General features: G+C 30.1%; 1 protein-coding gene and 1 pseudogene across 2 annotated transcripts; both read right to left on the bottom strand.

The window, feature by feature from the left end:
- Positions 1-1,634: 1,634 nt before the first annotated feature.
- Positions 1,635-5,009, bottom strand: LOC105125502 (type-1 restriction enzyme mjaxp r protein (DUF668)). 2 transcript variants are annotated; one of them, XM_011025972.1, is made up of 3 exons: positions 4,169-4,781; positions 1,868-3,955; positions 1,635-1,833 (listed from the first exon to the last, which is right to left on the bottom strand). In XM_011025972.1, exons 1-2 carry the CDS (start codon positions 4,210-4,212, stop codon positions 2,134-2,136), a joined length of 1,866 nt encoding a protein of 621 aa, XP_011024274.1. In that variant the 5' UTR covers positions 4,213-4,781; the 3' UTR covers positions 1,635-1,833; positions 1,868-2,133. The 2 variants fall into 2 exon arrangements, with proteins under 2 accessions (XP_011024274.1, XP_011024276.1); XM_011025974.1 differs by lacking the exon at positions 4,169-4,781 and adding an exon at positions 4,815-5,009 and having other exon boundaries at positions 1,635-3,955.
- Positions 5,010-12,936: 7,927 nt separating this feature from the next.
- On the bottom strand, positions 12,937-17,122 carry LOC105125588 (GABA transporter 1-like; annotated as a pseudogene).
- Between the last annotated feature and the right edge of the window lie 606 nt (positions 17,123-17,728).

Below are 17,728 nucleotides of genomic sequence, written 5' to 3'. Positions count from 1 at the left end.
AAAACTATCTTAAAAACAAACACATCTTAAAAAATATTAGAAAACATGAGTTAACTGGCATTTCAAAAAAAACTTTTTAAAACTTCTTTATTTTATTAAAATTATATTTTTATATATTTTAATTTTTTTTGATATGTTAATTTTAAAAAACATCTTATATTCAAATCCAGGATAATAATACATGACGCTTATTCAGATAAAATAACCACATGTCGCTTACTTCTTCGTAATTAAAATCAAGTACTGCCCATCTTTTAGTATCGTGAATTTAATAAAATCTTTAGTGTTATTAATGTAATGAAAACAATTATATATATAAAAAGAAGTCAGCTTAAAGTTTTGTTAATCGTTTTTAAGTTTTAAGTAATACCTTATCTTTTCTTGCTCCAATCTCCATCCCCTTCCCCTCCCCCCCTGACATTAAAAAAAAAGGGTAATTTTTTTCTCTCTTCTTATGTTTACATGATATTTAAAAGACGAAGAGAGTATTTAAAAGTGCAGTTAAACTATATTTTTTAAAATAAATATTTTGATTTAAATTTAATTTTTTTAGTGTTTTTGGATATTTAAATAAGTTATATCAAAGATAATTTTTTTAAATAAAAAATATATTATTTTAATATATTAAAAAAAAAACTTTAAAAAGTAATTCTTACTCAATTCTAATCGGACCTCCCACCTGGCATGGCCACATCATAAAAATATTATTAAAAAAAAAAAAAGCGTTAATCTCTTTAATACTATCTGCACAAACTTTCCTTTATTTTTCCACCACTAAATAAATAAAATTCATATTATTATGGTACGATACATTGACTTGAGTTTCGAAACGTTTTAAACGTTTACACAGTCAAATCTAAGTTTCCAGCTTCATTTGTATAATCTAGAACTCATGATTGGTTGACCAAACCTCTATAAAATTCGATCATGTCAACTGGATTTTTTTTTCTTAGTTTTTCTTCGAAATGACGTTATTTTTGCCATGTACTAACTCAACAAATCCACAATCCAGCCGAGTTAGACAACCATATAAACTCTCCCACGATTTACTAGTGGTCGGCATTTGAATCCCCCCAAAAACAAATCCCTTCTTGCAATTTTTTTTTTTAAGTTTTCATAATTTTCAAAAAGCCTTTTCTCTTTAATTTTTTTAAATATTTTCTGAAAACTAAACCAAATTTTTTTTAATTAAAATTATTTTTCATGAATCAACTTTTTAATAATAAATAAACACAAAAAAAAATTTAATTATTTTTCAAAAACAAAGACAGCCTTAATATCTCCGCATAAACAACAGGCACCACGCGCTACGCGCTACAAGCATGGTGCCAGCACGGTAGAAAACAGGAACTGTATTTGACAGAATAGGAGGGCTTAGATAAATGCAACCAAGCATGAAAGTTGCACATGAAAAGACTTCACACAACTATGAAAAGAAACCAAAGGTTGCAGCGTGCTGACTGTAAGGAGAATCAGTGTGCTTGATACCTGTCAAATAATCACTTAATGCAATACACTAGCATAGGCTCGAGTGAAAAATTAGATCAGAAATTGCTTTTGGAAAGGTGATTTAGATTTACTCATCAACCTCGAAAGGCACGATATTGTTACATCCAGTGCAGCACTCCACTCCACGAAAAATATGCTCAACCATCAATCCATTTACGATCCAAAACCTTGCGTGATAAATTTACAATTAATAAAGGTAGGTACTGCCGACAAGTATACACACATTACAAATCATTCAATAGCAGCCTGATTAGTAAGGCTGAACTAGCTCTACGAGGGCGAAAATAGATGAACCACCATTTTCAATGGCTAACAGATGAAAACCTCCATTCATTTTCAATGGCTAACAGATGAAAACCTCCATTCACAAAAGAAAGAATAGAACTAGTATATTCAAGCTCAAACTACCTATTACCTTCAACTCACTAACCATACAATTTCGGCATTTAGGATGTCCAGGCATTTGGGATGCCCAGGGAGAATGCACGACGTTAATGTCGTCAGCAGAAAGAAAGCAAATGATGTTACTAAAATGCCCCAGGGACCTGCCGGGATCACGTCAAATCCTGTCAAACATGAGGTAACTGGATTGCACGGGTGATTGCCACGGCCTGGAAGAAAAAGTCACTTCTCCACCTCCAAGTATTCATCAAACATTATACTGCTAGCATCCTCCTGCAAGGCTTGCACATTGAGTCCTCGCCCAAACCTCCAAATGTAATTCAGACCAACCAGAAGCTCAGTTATTGCTGCTTCTGTCTTTTCTTGATTGGCAAAGTAAAGGGTCTGTACCAGAAGCACGTTTGTCCTAGAAACAAAGGTTTGTTGCTCGTAACTTCGCTCCGATTGCCATCTTATCATATTATGAGCAAGTGGGGCCAACCATTCTAATATTGATGCCATTGCCTCAGTCCACTCTCCTGCAAGCACAGTATCATAAACTGATGAACATAAGCTCTTGGAGTATGGCTTTAGCCTTTCCCTCAGAGCAGTTCTCACGCTTGCAGGCAACATATTGTACAGGTCATCTCTCGCATCATGGCCAATCAAGTGAGGAGATGCAGCTAGCTTCTCGATCACGACAATAACATTAGCATAGTGCAATGCTAAAGCAGCACCACCAAGGGTTTCGGGGAGAGCTTGCAACAACTTTTGCTGTGAACTGAAGATTGATGGACCGGTTCGACTTGCACTTCCAGGAGGAAGATGGTCAGCATTACTTTCCTTGGCTCCGTTGAGGGTTCTCGAATGAACATCAGATGAAATTAAGTAGCAATTGGCGACAGGAGAAGTATTTGAAGCTACCATGCATCCTTTAAAAGGTCCCACTTGAGTCAGCCGATTTGGCTTTGAAGGCGGTTTCCTTCCCAGAAAGGCAGGTGATTGAGGCGTTCGCCAAAACTTCTTGCCAGCTTTAGCTATTCCAGAAATTGGGCCCGACTTAGTCGTTGCCCCCCCAAGAGGACCTGAGAAAAAGTTCACGTTCCTGTTCTTTCCAGAAATAGGGCCTGACTTTGTGATTGAGCCACCAAGAGGACCTGAATAGGAATTATTTTTGTTCGATTTTGAAAGTAGGCCAGAATTTGCAGTGAACTTACCAAGGGGGCCAGAAGAAAATCTAGGAAGAGTACTATCCTCAGATGGATGAACAGAAGACTGCAGCAATGCAGAAACTGACTGGCTTTGGTAAATATAGTCAGAACTCAGAGCTTTTGATTGCCCAGAGCATGCTGTTCGATTAATTCCAAACACATGGCTGATTCTACTATATATAGTGAACAACGATCTTACTAAGAGGCGAACTGTATAATCATAAGTTCTATTCCAGAGCGAGATCTCCCTCAGATTTTTCACTTCCTGCTGCTTCCATACAAGCTTCTTCTGATAGTCATGTAAATTATCTGGCTGAGGATTGCTGCTCTTCATTCTCCTCACAGTCTGTTCGAGATCAGCAAGCATTTCAATCTCTTGAGACAAAGTAGCATTAACTGAAATAAAACGCTCCATCTTTTTAACTTTCTTGTCCATCTTCTTCCAAGTAAATCCCCACGCATATGGGTCAGCATGAATCTTGATCATTTCATCAAAAAGATGCTCAAAGCCCTTCAAACTAGGATCACTACATTTATTACCTAGTCTGGCCACAGGTTTTGCAACATGTACCATACTTTCCATCATCTCTAAACAAATCAAACGACCAATGAAATCATCATCCTCAGCTATAAGCTTTTTAATACCCTCAGAGTTTGCGATCTCTTCTCTCAACCTAGTAACCTGCTTATCACTCAAAGACTGCCAAAGATGAACCAGCTTTGACATCAAGCTTGTAACTTCAAAGGCCAAAACTCCAACAACTGCCTTCTGAGGACCGGGTTCATGCTTCTGTGAAATCTTCCACAGACCACGAAACCACGTTTCAGCAACCATCTCTTTTACCCCAGCAAGACTGCAAGAAAAAAAATCAATAAGAATAAGGGACCAAAACTCACACCAAATCAATTGGTTTTATAGATAATATCTGCCAATAAATCCTGATGGATCGATTCAATTAATAAGCTGGTAACAAAAACAAAGTAACTTTTAGCAAACACTAACTCAAAAATTAATTGAAAACACTATTCTTTACAGGCAAAAAATACAAAGGATTGAAATCACTCACTCACTCAATGGCTTCTCGGAATTTTTTCTTCTTTCTCTAATCATGAATCTGAAAATTTCATTTTCTCTAAAACTAATAAGATTTAAACTTTATGCAAGCTGAAAGAAAAAAGGCCAATTAAATATCTTTTATCTTCTACAATTCTCCTTTAAATTTTATAGAATCCTCCTAACTCCTATTAATGAATCTCTCTCAAATTGGAAAATCTATAAATCATAAAAATTGAATTCAAGACCAGTAATTTAGTAATAATCAGTAAAAAGAGGGTGGCGAAATTCACAAGAGCATCAAGCACTTCCACCGGGGAAAAAAGAAAAAAAAAACACGAACTAAAAATAGAAGCTTTTGCAAATTAAAAATGAAAAAATCATAAACAAATATGACAATCTTAACACAGAGCTATACCAAAGAAAAGAAACGAACTTTACAGTATCAACCTCAGCTTAAAACAAAAGAAAAGGAAAAACCCATCATCCAGACCAACCAAAATCTCAAAATTCAACAAGTCCACGCAACATAAAACTTAAAGAACTTAAATTTCACTCAAACGCAAACATATCTACACTTTCTCCATCTGGGCCGATCAGAAAACACAAAACAAGAAATGCAAAGCATGCAGTGCAACCAATTACAAAAAATGACTTACTGGTCACATGAATAGAAGGACGTGAAGGAGAACAGGAGAAATAATATTGTAGAAGAAGAGAAAAATGTGAGAGGAGGCAGCTAGGAGAGGGTCGTGAAATAAGGCTAGTTTGGAGATCACATGGAGCGGAAGAAAGAAAGTTAAAAGAAAATTATAGAGGAGGTGGGGAGAGAGAGAGAGAGAGCAGAAAACGAGTGAAATTAAAGATTCAAAGCTTCCCACTACAGATAATTATTATAATTTAGTGCTTCTTATCTTGACTATCTAATCCCTTGTCTTTGTGTTATTTTCCTGTCTGCCCCTTTATTCTGGGTCCTTTACTGTTACTCCTGTCCTTGTGTCCGAAAAAGGAGTTTTTCGTTGGTTTTAGTTAGATATATTAAGATTAAATGTGATTATTTTGAAAATATAATAGTTTAGTTAGACAAGGAATTAGCTAGCTCAGTTCTTTTTTATGTTGAGTACCACTTTTGTGTACAAATGTAAATTGTTAAAATCCTCCCCTGTTGGATTTTAAGTGGGACTATTATATATTGATTGATACGCGGTTGATATTTTAATATTTTTTAAAAAGTTTAAAAAAGTTAATATTGATAGTATTTCTATCGCTCTGTCGAAGCTTATGTGTAATAGAAGGCAAACTGTCGTTCTTTTTAAAAGAAAATAGGTACGGGCGACAAAAAATAAATACTGGCCCTTGACCACGAGCTTCCCTCGGTTCTGCTTGTATAGGCTGTGTTGTAACAGACGTTTCGGGTTTTTTATCCTATAAAGTATTTGTTTAATTTTATTTGTTAATATTATATTGCTTTTTATATTTTTTATTATATAATAAATATGTAAAAAATAATTTAATCTAATAAAATTCATGATTGTTCATGATAGGTTAGTTAGATTTAACTTAGCATTTTTTATATATACATGTGTTTTTCTTTTGAAATGCCTAATTAACAAAACAATACTAGAACAATCCATATATATTTTAATTTGAAATTCAGGTTAAATAAATAATTGTATAAAAAAATTCAAATTCAGATCATTATGTCTTAATTGTCTACCATGCTTTAACAAATTTGAGTCCACACCCACAACTATTGTGCAACAATAAAATAGTTGACTATTAATGGGTCAAGGACGTGATTTTTAAGAGTTTGTTTGCTTTTTGTATTTTAAAAATATTAAAAAAATTATATTATTTTTGTTTTAAGTTATTGTTTGTATTTTTAAATTATTTTAATGTGTTAATATTAAAAAAATAAAAAATAAATTATTATATTTATAAATAAAAAATATTTTTAAAAATAAATCCTAAAATAACTTCTATAAAAAGTATCTGCTGTGAGATTTTTTTATTGAGCGTTAAGGTTCGAGATAGTGATGTGGAAAGCTAACATGTTCATCATCTAGATCAAAAACATCTTTAAAAAACGTGTTGATGTGAGCAAATTGCTTTTATCCCATCTTCAACTTTAGAAACAAAAAACGTTGCGGGTTTAACATGGTGTGTGTTTTTTTTTTTTGTTATGGTTGTGTTTTGAAATAGTTTTTATTTAAAAAAAGTTATTTTTTAGATTAATATATTAAAATAATTTAAAAATATTAAAAACATATTAATTTAAAATAAAAATATTTAATTTTTTAAAAATATTTTTAAAACATAGCATCAAAACTGCTAGAATTTATATTTATAATTGGTAAAAAGAGCTATAATTCGTTATAAAATTAGACGTACAAGAATCATAGATGGATCCTATAACTAGGATTTCAACTTACCAATCACTGCAAGCAGTTTTCCAAACCTTGTTTTTGCATAATTTCTTCACAAGAAAACTCCAAAATTTATTTTTTTTTTTTTTAATTTTGAACAATTTTTAGCTTTGAAACACCATGATTAATAAACCTTGAAGGTGATAAGTTGATGTTAGTTGTTTTTGTAAAAATATATTTTAATTATGAATATATCAAAATAATATTTTTTTTATCATAAGTATATAAAAACATTAAAAAATAATAATTTAATATTTAAAAATAATAATTTAAAAAAAACATGTTATGTCACGGAAACAAACATGGCTAAAAACCACAGCCACAACTTGAAGCCAAATTCTGAAATGGAATGAACGGGTTGCACCTTGCAAGGTCTTGTTTGCAAAAATCCCAAAAGAAGAGGGGGCTAGATTAATCACACAATCATTAATGGCAAGCACGCGGAGAGTGTCTTTTGACAGATTAACCTCCAGGTCCAAGGAGCCGCGCACGGGCCGACTTCATCAGTACGAAGAGTCCAATACCAGACGCAAGATGGCAAAAATTGGTCCAACCGAGGACCCGGGAACTGTACATCGTGGTTGACTCATTTTTTTGTTTTTTTGCCTTTGATCATTAGAGTATCAGCTTTAACACGTGTAGATTTTTTCGAAAGAATAATTTTTTTTTTCTTTCTCCTTGATCTTATCTATTAAATGTTTGTTGGACATTTGACTACACGGTGAGGCAACCCTTTTCCGCCATGCATTAATCAAATAAATTAAATTTTATTGATGAAAGCTATCGGATATATAATAATTAGAATATGAATGTTTTTGCAAATAAATTTTTAAAATATTTATTTTCAAATCTAAATTTAAAAAATTAGTAAATAAAATAAAATTTAATGACAGTATAATGCTTCCCTTCATCTCGATAGCCAAATAGTTTTATTACATGAATGAGATGACATGCCCGTGTACCATCGTAAATTTATAAAATAAATATATTTAATAATGTTATAATTGTTAATTAGCACCTGATAAGTAATAAAAACTAAATATACAATAAAATCAATATTTCATGAAAGGATGAAAAAAGTTGTGTTAATGATAAAAAACTTAAAGACTGAATAAAATGATTTATAGCAATCTACAATATTTTATGAGAAAATATATAATATTTTCACCACATAATTTAAGTTTTTCGGTAATAAAAAACAAAAAAATTTTATAAAGTCACATGCCTCACCAACTTAATATTAAAATAAATCGACAAGGATAATTTTAGAATGAAAAATATTATAGCAATTGATAATATTTTGTAAAAATCCTACAATGTTTTTTAAATAAAATTAACAAATATAATTTTTAAAAAATCATAAAAAACAAGTAGAAAAACACTGCAATAATTCACAGTGTTTTGAAGAGAAATAATTACAGAACTAAATTCTCAATCAACTCAATATTAAAAAAATAAAATCAATAATGTTGATTTTTTAAAAAATATATAACAAAAAAAATCATGTTGAAAATACCGTAGCATAATTTTGGAACGAAAAAATAAAAAAATACTATAGCAATTCACAGTAATATATAAAGAAGCTACAGTATTTTCCTCTTCTGTTCTAGCTTCATGTATAATATTTTTTTTCTAAAAAGCTATTATTTTTAATTATATCAGATAAACGATAACAAAATTTAATTTAATTAAAAAAAATCCTATCAAACCTGTAAACCAGGATAGCTCGGGTTACCGTAACAAATAAATATATCATTATAATCCCATAAAAAGAAAAAATTTAAATAAATAAATTACAAAACTTAATTTTTAATTTCATCAATATTAAAAAAATAAATAAAAATATTTTTTAAAAAAATAATAACAAAATTTTAAAAAGATAAAGAAAAAAAATAACACATTATTAATAAAAAGATACAAAGCGAATTTTTTAAACAGATTAATATTAAAAAAAATTGATAAAGTTAATTGGGAAAAAAAAAGGAAGGAAAGTAATACACTGCAAATAGGAAACAAAAAGTAATATACTGTATAAAAAAGTACAAAAAAAATTTAAAAAAACAAAATACATTATAAATTACTATTATAATTAATACTGAACATAAATGAACAATAAATTTTTCATACTCTTTGTCTTATTACTTAATTGTTGTCGCTCGCGTGAAAAAAAAAAATCCATTTATTTCTCATAAGGTGTGCCGGTGGCGTCGCTGACACGTGGGAAAAAAATATGTTTTTCATTTATTTCTCATAAGGTGTGCCATTTGCGTCACCTGAGATGAGCTTCTTTAATCACATTAATCTCCTTGTGGACCATTGACTAAAAGATGACGCTACCTGTACCTTCCTGTGTGCCTGACTGAGGACGAAATAATTATAGATTATGAAAGTGTACCTCAAGGATAAATTTTCAAAGACTAAAAACTTACTAGTTTAAATAAAATTACCTCTCCTAATTGACTTACTTGAATTGAGAAAATGAATACAAATAAAATAATAATCTAAAACGAAGGGAAAATGGAAGTAGTGGATTCACAGAATTGCAAGACACGTGAATTTTTAAATTATTATTTTGCTTTTTATTTAAATAATAAATGGCATGTTCTAGAAGGGTATTGGAGTCCTTTTCATTTCAAATGAATAATAAAAATATTAGACTGTATCAGAGACAAAAGATTAAATGTTTTTAATCCAGGGTATATTATTCTTTTTATATTTGATTGTACGGTAAATTATCTAAACATTATTTGTACAGTAAAATAGAAGCTTTTGGTCATAGGGTATTTATATATTTTTATAAAGAATATTTTTACATTTTACTATAATTAAGTAATATTAATTTTAAAAAATTATTAATACATGCATTGCACGTACAAGCGCATAAAAACTTTCATCATGTCATTAAGGCTATGTTTGTTTCTCGGAAAACAGTTTCCGGGAAACCACTTTCCAAACTTTCCTGTGTTTGTTTGTTATTAGAAAAGTTAGTCAACGGAAAACATTTTTCGGTCAACAAAAAACACTTTCCAGTCAACGAAAAACACTTTCCAGTCAACAGAAAACACTTTCTGGTCAACGAAAATATTTTTTAGTCAAAAAAATTTTTTTGCTTAATTTTCAGGAAAGTGTTTTCCTTTTTAGCTGTGTTTGTTTTCTGGAAAGTGGTTTCTGGGCAAACACTTTTCAAACTTTCTTGTGTTTGTTTTGCAGAAAGTGATTTCTGAGAAATCACTTTCCAAACTTTCTTGTGTTTGTTTGCTGTTAGGAAAGTTGATAAAAGGAAAACACTTTCCAGTCAAAGGAAAATTTAACTTGATTTTCAGGAAAGTGTTTTCCTGAAAAATTTGGGAGGAAAACACTTTCCGGAAGTTGTAAAAAGTTTAAAAATGTTATTATTTGCTGATTATATTAAATTTGATCCTCAAACTTTTGATTGCTATATATATTTTATTTTGAATATTTATTTTTCAATTTCATTTCTTAAAATTTAATTTTATATTTACTTTGGTCCTCATTTTTATAATTGTTATTTGCTTTTTCTCCTATTAGTTTTTTATTAAAAAAATTTTCTATCAAATTTGGTTCTCATTCTTTTGATTGTTATTTATTTTATTTGAAATACTTTATGAAATGTTAATTATTATTATTTTAATTTCTTCATCTTTTTTTTTAGATTTGATCTTTATTATTTTGATTATTATTTATTTTATTTGATATAATTTATGAAATTTTTTTTTCAATTTCATTATTATTTAACTTTTTAATTTGTAAGATTTATTCCTTATTGTTTTAATAAACTTGAGAAAAATAAAATATTAATAAATTATTTTCCAGTTCATTTTCCATGACATAACCAAACACTGGAAAGTGTTTTCCAGTTCATTTTCCATAACACTACCAAACATCGGAAAATACTTTACTTTTCAGGAATTCATTTTTCCCGGAATTCACTTTCCCCGAAATTCACTTTTCAAAAAGAAACAACTTTCCTGCAAACAAACGGGGCCTAAATGCATCATCACTTTTTTTTTTTGTTCTGGTATACCATGTGTAATCAATGGTTGGGGGGATGGGTGGTTTGCTGCCTCTAAGTTCTTCTTTTTCTTATTTTCTCATGAAATACTCGATGAATCTATCTCATGGGCTTGGTGGCTGCAGTTTGATTTCCCCTTTATAAATTAGATTAATAATAACGTGACCCTTTTGCATTGGTGTTGCGCAGCATATGCTCAGAAACTGTGTGCTTGTTTTTATTTTATTTTCCGGTCAAAGGATAGTCGCGGGGTTTACCTTAACCCTTCTTTTTTTAATTTTAAAAAACATATTTGAATCAGTTTATATATTAACCAATATCAATTTCTATTTTAAAATAGTTTTTTCACTTGTTATTACAACCGATGAGAAATTTATTCTTAGCAGTTAGATTTCGAGCTCCCTTGTTGTTGAAAAAAACATTATATCCAAAACAAAATCATCATCATGACCGGAGATGTGAACAGATTTCTTCAAGAGAAAATGATATGTGAGGTTAATTTTCCCGTGATACGTAATATTAAGTCATGTAATTGATTCGTGGTAGTTAATTAATTGGTAAATATATCCTGGGTTGATTTTTTTTTTGTTGGGGTCGATCCTGATCACTTTAACGACCTGAAAATAAATTTCACTCTAACATAAAAGTGATGAATTAAAATGAAGATGGGTGCCTTACGTGACCAAAAAGCCTCATTGGATCCTACAATGGCAAAGAAGAAAAAAAGCTATGCAATTATGATCGCTTGTCATCTCCAGCTGCAATGATGGAAGGTTAAGGAATTTGGCTAATGATCTCCTAATGAATTCTTACAAATTATTGATCAAGGAATCACTTCGTTGCAGTTTTGCTGAAATAAATAAATAAATATGTTTTCATATTATTTCCACATCCATCTCAAATAAAAATAAATAAGCATATCTTATAAATTATCTCAAAAACTAACATGGGCTAGAATTTATAAAAAATAAAAGCAGAGGGTATATTTATTTTTATATTTTCAAAATATTTTAAAAAATTAAATTTTTTTATTTTAAATTAATATATTTTTAAATAATTTTGATGTGCTCATACTAAAATAATTTTTAAAAAATAAAAAAATATAAATAATATGTATTTTGATACTTTAAATAATTATAACTACAAATTTAAACATGTGGAATGATAGTACCCGGTTTAAAAATTAAATTAACCACATTAAAATTTATTATTATTTTTAAATAATATCACATTAATCTTTTAAAAATATATTAACCGATCAAGTTTAATATCCAAATCTCGCACAAAATCAAACTATGTTAAGAAAAAAAAGTACGAGAGAGTGGTTTTCATGGATGCAATAATTCAAATGTGAACGGGCATAATTAAATTAAATAAAAAAAACTTAGTTGAATCCGATATTCAAAAGATAAGGATAATGGTGGCCCCTTCATCAATGTGAAACCATAATTCCACTCACAGACACGATGTTACTTTCTCTCCTTTCGATATCCGAGCAAGGACCTTGCTCTCTTTTGCACTCCCAATAAAGCTAGGAAGCCTTTCACATTGATTATATCTTTTTTTACTATTTCTTCAACCCCTAACGTGACGATGCACAAAGTTGTGTTTTTTTTTATAAAGTTATTTTAGCTGAGATGCATGTGAATTTAATATGAACACACCGAGGTCTCTTTAACATACCATAACTAAGAAGATTGTGGCCAGTGGTGTAGGTGCTGCCTTTGTTTTTTTGAATTTTGGTTCAAGTTTTAGTGGCAATGCAATTAGAGAGTGGTTTTTTTTGTATTTTTACTGAGTCTTTGTGTGGTATGTTTGTCATTCTCATAGTGGTTTATCTGTTTATTGAGCTTGCAGGATATTTAATGGACCATGAAATTAGTCGTGATGCGCACAAGCTGGTCCGGACACCCATATTAATAAAAAAAAAAAACATACCAGTTTCTCATCTCTCTTAGTTCCTGGTTTCCATAGTTGCGAACAATTTTGTGCTTGAATTCTATCCCTGCATTTCAGCTTTAAATTTACTTTCTTGTATCATTGTATTTGGGCGGCTGGCTGTGTATTCTTGTTTTTGGATATGTAGTTATAATTATTTTTTTTAAATATTTGAAAATAATATATATATTGTTTAAAATTATATTTGACATTGATAAATAAAATGATATAAAAAACTAAAAAATATTAATTTTAAATAAAAAATAAAGTTTTGTTTAAAAATATTTTTATAATGTAAAAACAAATCAGAGGAGGTTGAATCACATGACAAGCTTATTTTATAGGTTAATTTAAAAAATTCACTGTGATAAAATTTAATATGGGTTAGGTTTTAAGTTGAGATGAAAAGGATAATGATTTGGTTAAAATCAATTGACTCATCTTTGGGTCCGCGAACCATGTTTCGAACACTTCATTTGCTTGTTGCAAGTAAACCAACAAGAATCTATGTCGGATGGTATACACAGAATGCAACTCTGCTCAAGCTGGTTGGGAAAAATGGCGTTCTCCGTACAGATAGTAGCGGAACTAAAAAGTTTTAAATATTTAATATTATATATTATATAAACATAGGTTTTATATAGAAAAATTAATTTGATATTCAAATACCAACTCATATCAAGTAAAAATATTTTAAAAATAAAAAATTTATATTATATTTTTTTTTAAATTTTCATATTTTACAATTACTTAATAATAATTTTATTGTTAATTTTATTAAAAATATTCTTTCTCAATATATACAATAATTTTTTTTTCATCTATTTCTAAATTATATAGGACCAGTGAAATTATTGACATAATTTTTTATTAATTTATTGTTTTACACAAATAGGTTAAATAAAAATATTAATGTGTTTTTTTACTTTATTCCTAATTCTTTTAGTTGTTTGGTATTTTATTTTTAATTATTAGTACGTTAATCAACATTATTTTTTATATAAAATTTATGATAAAATACATATTAATTCATCAAAACTTATTTTAATTCATATTTATATGTATATAATATTATATATAAATATATTAATTTAACAAACCAGTAAATCATTATATTATTAAGAAACAAAATTAAAATTAAACAATGAAATAAATAGAAAAAATGAATGAAACTCGCCTAAAACATTAAATATAAAACATAAAAAATTACTTATTTAATCAATTAATAATTTAAAATTTAAAAAAATTATAGAAGAAAAAGATGTAGGAATAATAATTAAAAAAATCTTGTTAAATTATTATATTAAAATTTTAATATAAAAATATTTAAAAACAAGGATTAAGGGGGCAATTGCCCCCTTAATTCCCGTTGTGGCTCCGCCACTGATTGCATAAGAATGAAGAAGTTGGATAACAATAGGCAGAAGTCCTTGCCATCACCCGTAATAAATACCTTTAATCGTGGTTGGTTTATTTTTATAAATGTTTAGTTAAAATTAAAATCAAATAAAAAATAATTTAATATATTTAATTAAAAATATTTTTAAAATTAAGATTATAAAATACTTTTAAAAATATATATTAATATTGATGGTTTTTAATTTAAATATTGTAGATTTAATTATTGCTATTATATCGTGAAATAAATAATATTTTATATAAAATATTTTTTATTGTTTTATTAAACTATTCACAATTCCATCACGTATGAAATATATTTGACAAGAATTACAATTTTTATAATTTTTTTAAAAATACAACAACGTCAAGTAAAATATAATCAAAAACAAAATTCAGATTGCAATTAAATTCTGTAAATGTGGCATTATGAAGTGATCTCTATTTAATTTATATAATCATTAAATAATATTTAACACTAATTTTTTAAATAAAATATAATTAAAAATAAAAAATATTTTTTATTTTACTAAATCAAATCTAATTTTATATATTTTTAATTTTAAACTATATTGCTCTAACCAGAAAGTAAAGCATGCTTCACTGCTCGTTCATTTTATTTTCTTCAATGAACAGTGAAGCATGCTTCACTTCACTGTTCATCTATTTTTACATTACAAGAAAGAGTAAAAAGCAGCGAGCCCTGACGTGCACGCCTGTCACTCTCGTGGTGTCTTATATGCGTTTGCAGGGTATTCAATGGGCCGTGAAGATTAGTCATGGTACACGCAAGCTAACCCAAACACCCACATAAATAAATAAAAAAAAAGCAGCTTCTTGTAATCCATGATTGCACCACAGGTTTAATGATGAGATCCACAATCAAAAATTGTGGTAAAAGCATTATCCAACATTAAAAAATATAGCTTCGGGTAAACGGTAAACCTCACCCGACAAATCCAAACACCCACAAAATTGGTAAGAATTGCTGGCTGAGCCTGATTACCAAATGCCCGATTACCCGAAATGCCAACACTAACATAGCTACTGCCTATGACAGCATAGCATAGCTATGTTGCCTGCAAAACGTAGGATGCAGAGCAAATTCGGAGAAAAAAGGTGACCCTTGTGTTATTTAGGCGATCAGGACCCTCGTCTTCTATCCGATGTAGGTTAGTGATTTTACCAGTAGTCATTTTAAGTTAGCAATGATTTAGGCCCTAACACTAAAATAAAAATATGATTGGATCTAATAAACGATTTAGTAACTTTGATTTGATAATTAAAATTTTTAAAGTGGATTACAAAAACTAGATACAGGCTGCTGTGATCATTACAAGTTAGCAAATAGATTGTAAGTGTTGGCATCAAGTACTATATGCCTAATTGAAGATATTGCACCTAATACTCCTAATGCTGAAAATATGGTGGCAATCAATGTGTTAACCCAGAACATTAGGCCCAGCTTGGAGGACTTGAAGGTTACATTATACAAGACCATTGGCAAAATGATGTCCAGGGGTATGCATCCAAATGCTCCAATCACTGCGTCGATGTCACCAAAGAAAGGAAACATTGCTGCGAGGGTCGTGGCTATGGCAATGGATAATGATAGGAAAACCAACCTTGGTAGAACATTACGAATAGAAAATTCTTCACGTTTTGGATCTGCAAACTTGCACTCCAGCACATCATTTGTGGATTGTAAGTTAACCTGCATATAAATTTGCAGTCTAGTAAAATATGATGCGTAATGGAGAATCCTTCTATGGGTGCTGATGACTGATAACATGTTAACTTCTGAACGATGGACTAGTGTTAAGTGTTGAAACCGCTGGACAAAATCTGAACCTAGTGATGAGTGATGAGTGATGAGCAAATCATACGATACAGAGAGCTGTGAGTTGCAAGAGGGCAAACACATTGGTCATCAAGAGAACCCAAGTGGGCAAAAGAGGCTTCCCATCAACCTTAAAGTTAACCAGAACTGTTGCCTGGGCTTTGTTGCCAAATTCCCAGTACCCAGATACTGCAACGCTGAAGAAAGTTGTGATTACAACAGCATAACTCACACAGATAGTCCCTTGAACATTTTCCCCTCGAGCTGGAGGAGCTATAGTTGCCTTCAAATAGAAGTATATTTTTGACAGTTTATTCCTTAATGCATAGTTCCGTCTGGCCTGGAAAGAAAGTAAATGAACTACCAACGCAGGAAACAACCACCGCAAAATCAATGAGGAGAATAATCATCATCTGGTTTTGCAGAGCAAACTACTTTGATACAAAACCATGCATCCATGGTTATGAAGAGAGATACTTGAAGCTTAGCAAAAAGTTGAAAATAACCTTGAGGCTCTGTCCTCCAAGAAGAGTTAAGAAAACAACTGCACCATAGCATAAAACAAATTGAATTAGACCTACAAAATATCTGCCCCATCCTGGTCCTATATCATATTAGAGCATTAAATCATCAATAACAGTTCTTAATTTTTTGAATTTTTTTCCTTGAAGTGACACTGTAATATATAGAGCCACGCATGATGCATACATACTTAGCGGATGTTCCTCACCTGGTACATCCCTGGCCATATCTCGGAACCTAAGTTGACGCTGTCTAATGTCTGCATAATGCTCCAACACCAGTGACAGAAGGTTATAGGAGTAGAATGTAACGACGGCGGCCACATGTAAACATAGTATCCCCCAAACCAGCCTGTTAAGGCCAGAGCAAAGATAAGACTCAGAAGTGCTGGAGCAACGATTGTTGCTGTCATGTGGTATCCACAGTGCAATCATGGCCCTGCCACCAGGTATATAAACTTTGGATATTAATCATTTGCATGTACCAAAAACCCTAAAGCAGTTGCCAATAAAGAATCTGATAGTCTAACTAAAAACACCACAGAAAGGTAAAACGAAAAGAGAACTGACAACTGACAAATATAACATTATGTACCAACTGACCTCTAGATTTGAGCTCAATCAAAGCTCCAGCTTCAAGCTTCTTTGGAGAATCAAAATCACCTTGTTCCTGGTCACTTAAAGACACGTCCACGGAATTTGGAATCTCAGGACCCATCTCTCTCTCTTGCTATCTTGAATTTTTGTTAAAGAGTTCAACACAGCACACTTAAAAGAGATACCAATATAAGTATATAACTATAGAAAATGTTAGAGGATGTCAAATGTAAGGGGGATTGAAAGGTTACGGATTATTGTTTTTTAAAGTGTTTTTTATTTAAAAATATATTAAAATATAAAAAATAACATTTAAAATAAAAAAATATTTGAATATATTAAAAATAAATTAATTTAAAATAAAAAATTATATAATTTTTAAAATACAAAAAAAAATCCCAATACCCAAGAAAAAATAATCTTACGCAACAATCAAGAAAGATCATCTAATGTACAGTTCATCTAAATTGAAGATGTGTTTACATAACAGATAGACAAAGCAAAGTGCAACAAGAAATTTTGCAGTAACTTTTGATCTGTGTTCACATTTTACTAGGACTAGATCGGTTTTTCAGCATCAGCCAGGATGAAAAAGCCTTAAATTAAGCTCAAAAGATATTATTTTTTTATTTATTTTCAATTATTTTCGTTCGTATTTTTATATTTTTTTCTTATATAACTTATATCCATTTTTACTATCCTATAAAAATTTCGCGGGTAAATTTTATTTTAGAACTTTTGACAAATATTTTCCACTGTAAGCTGTGGCAGCAGTGCATTATTTTGGACAGAGATCTGAAAGCAGAGCAGTGTTTCAAGA

The sequence above is a fragment of the Populus euphratica genome, unplaced genomic scaffold (genome assembly GCF_000495115.2).
Source record: "Populus euphratica unplaced genomic scaffold, PopEup_1.0 scaffold22.1, whole genome shotgun sequence".
Lineage (NCBI taxonomy): Eukaryota > Viridiplantae > Streptophyta > Magnoliopsida > Malpighiales > Salicaceae > Populus > Populus euphratica.
The sequence above is the reverse complement of the archived record's forward strand: the minus strand, read 5'-3'. Positions and strand labels throughout refer to the sequence as shown.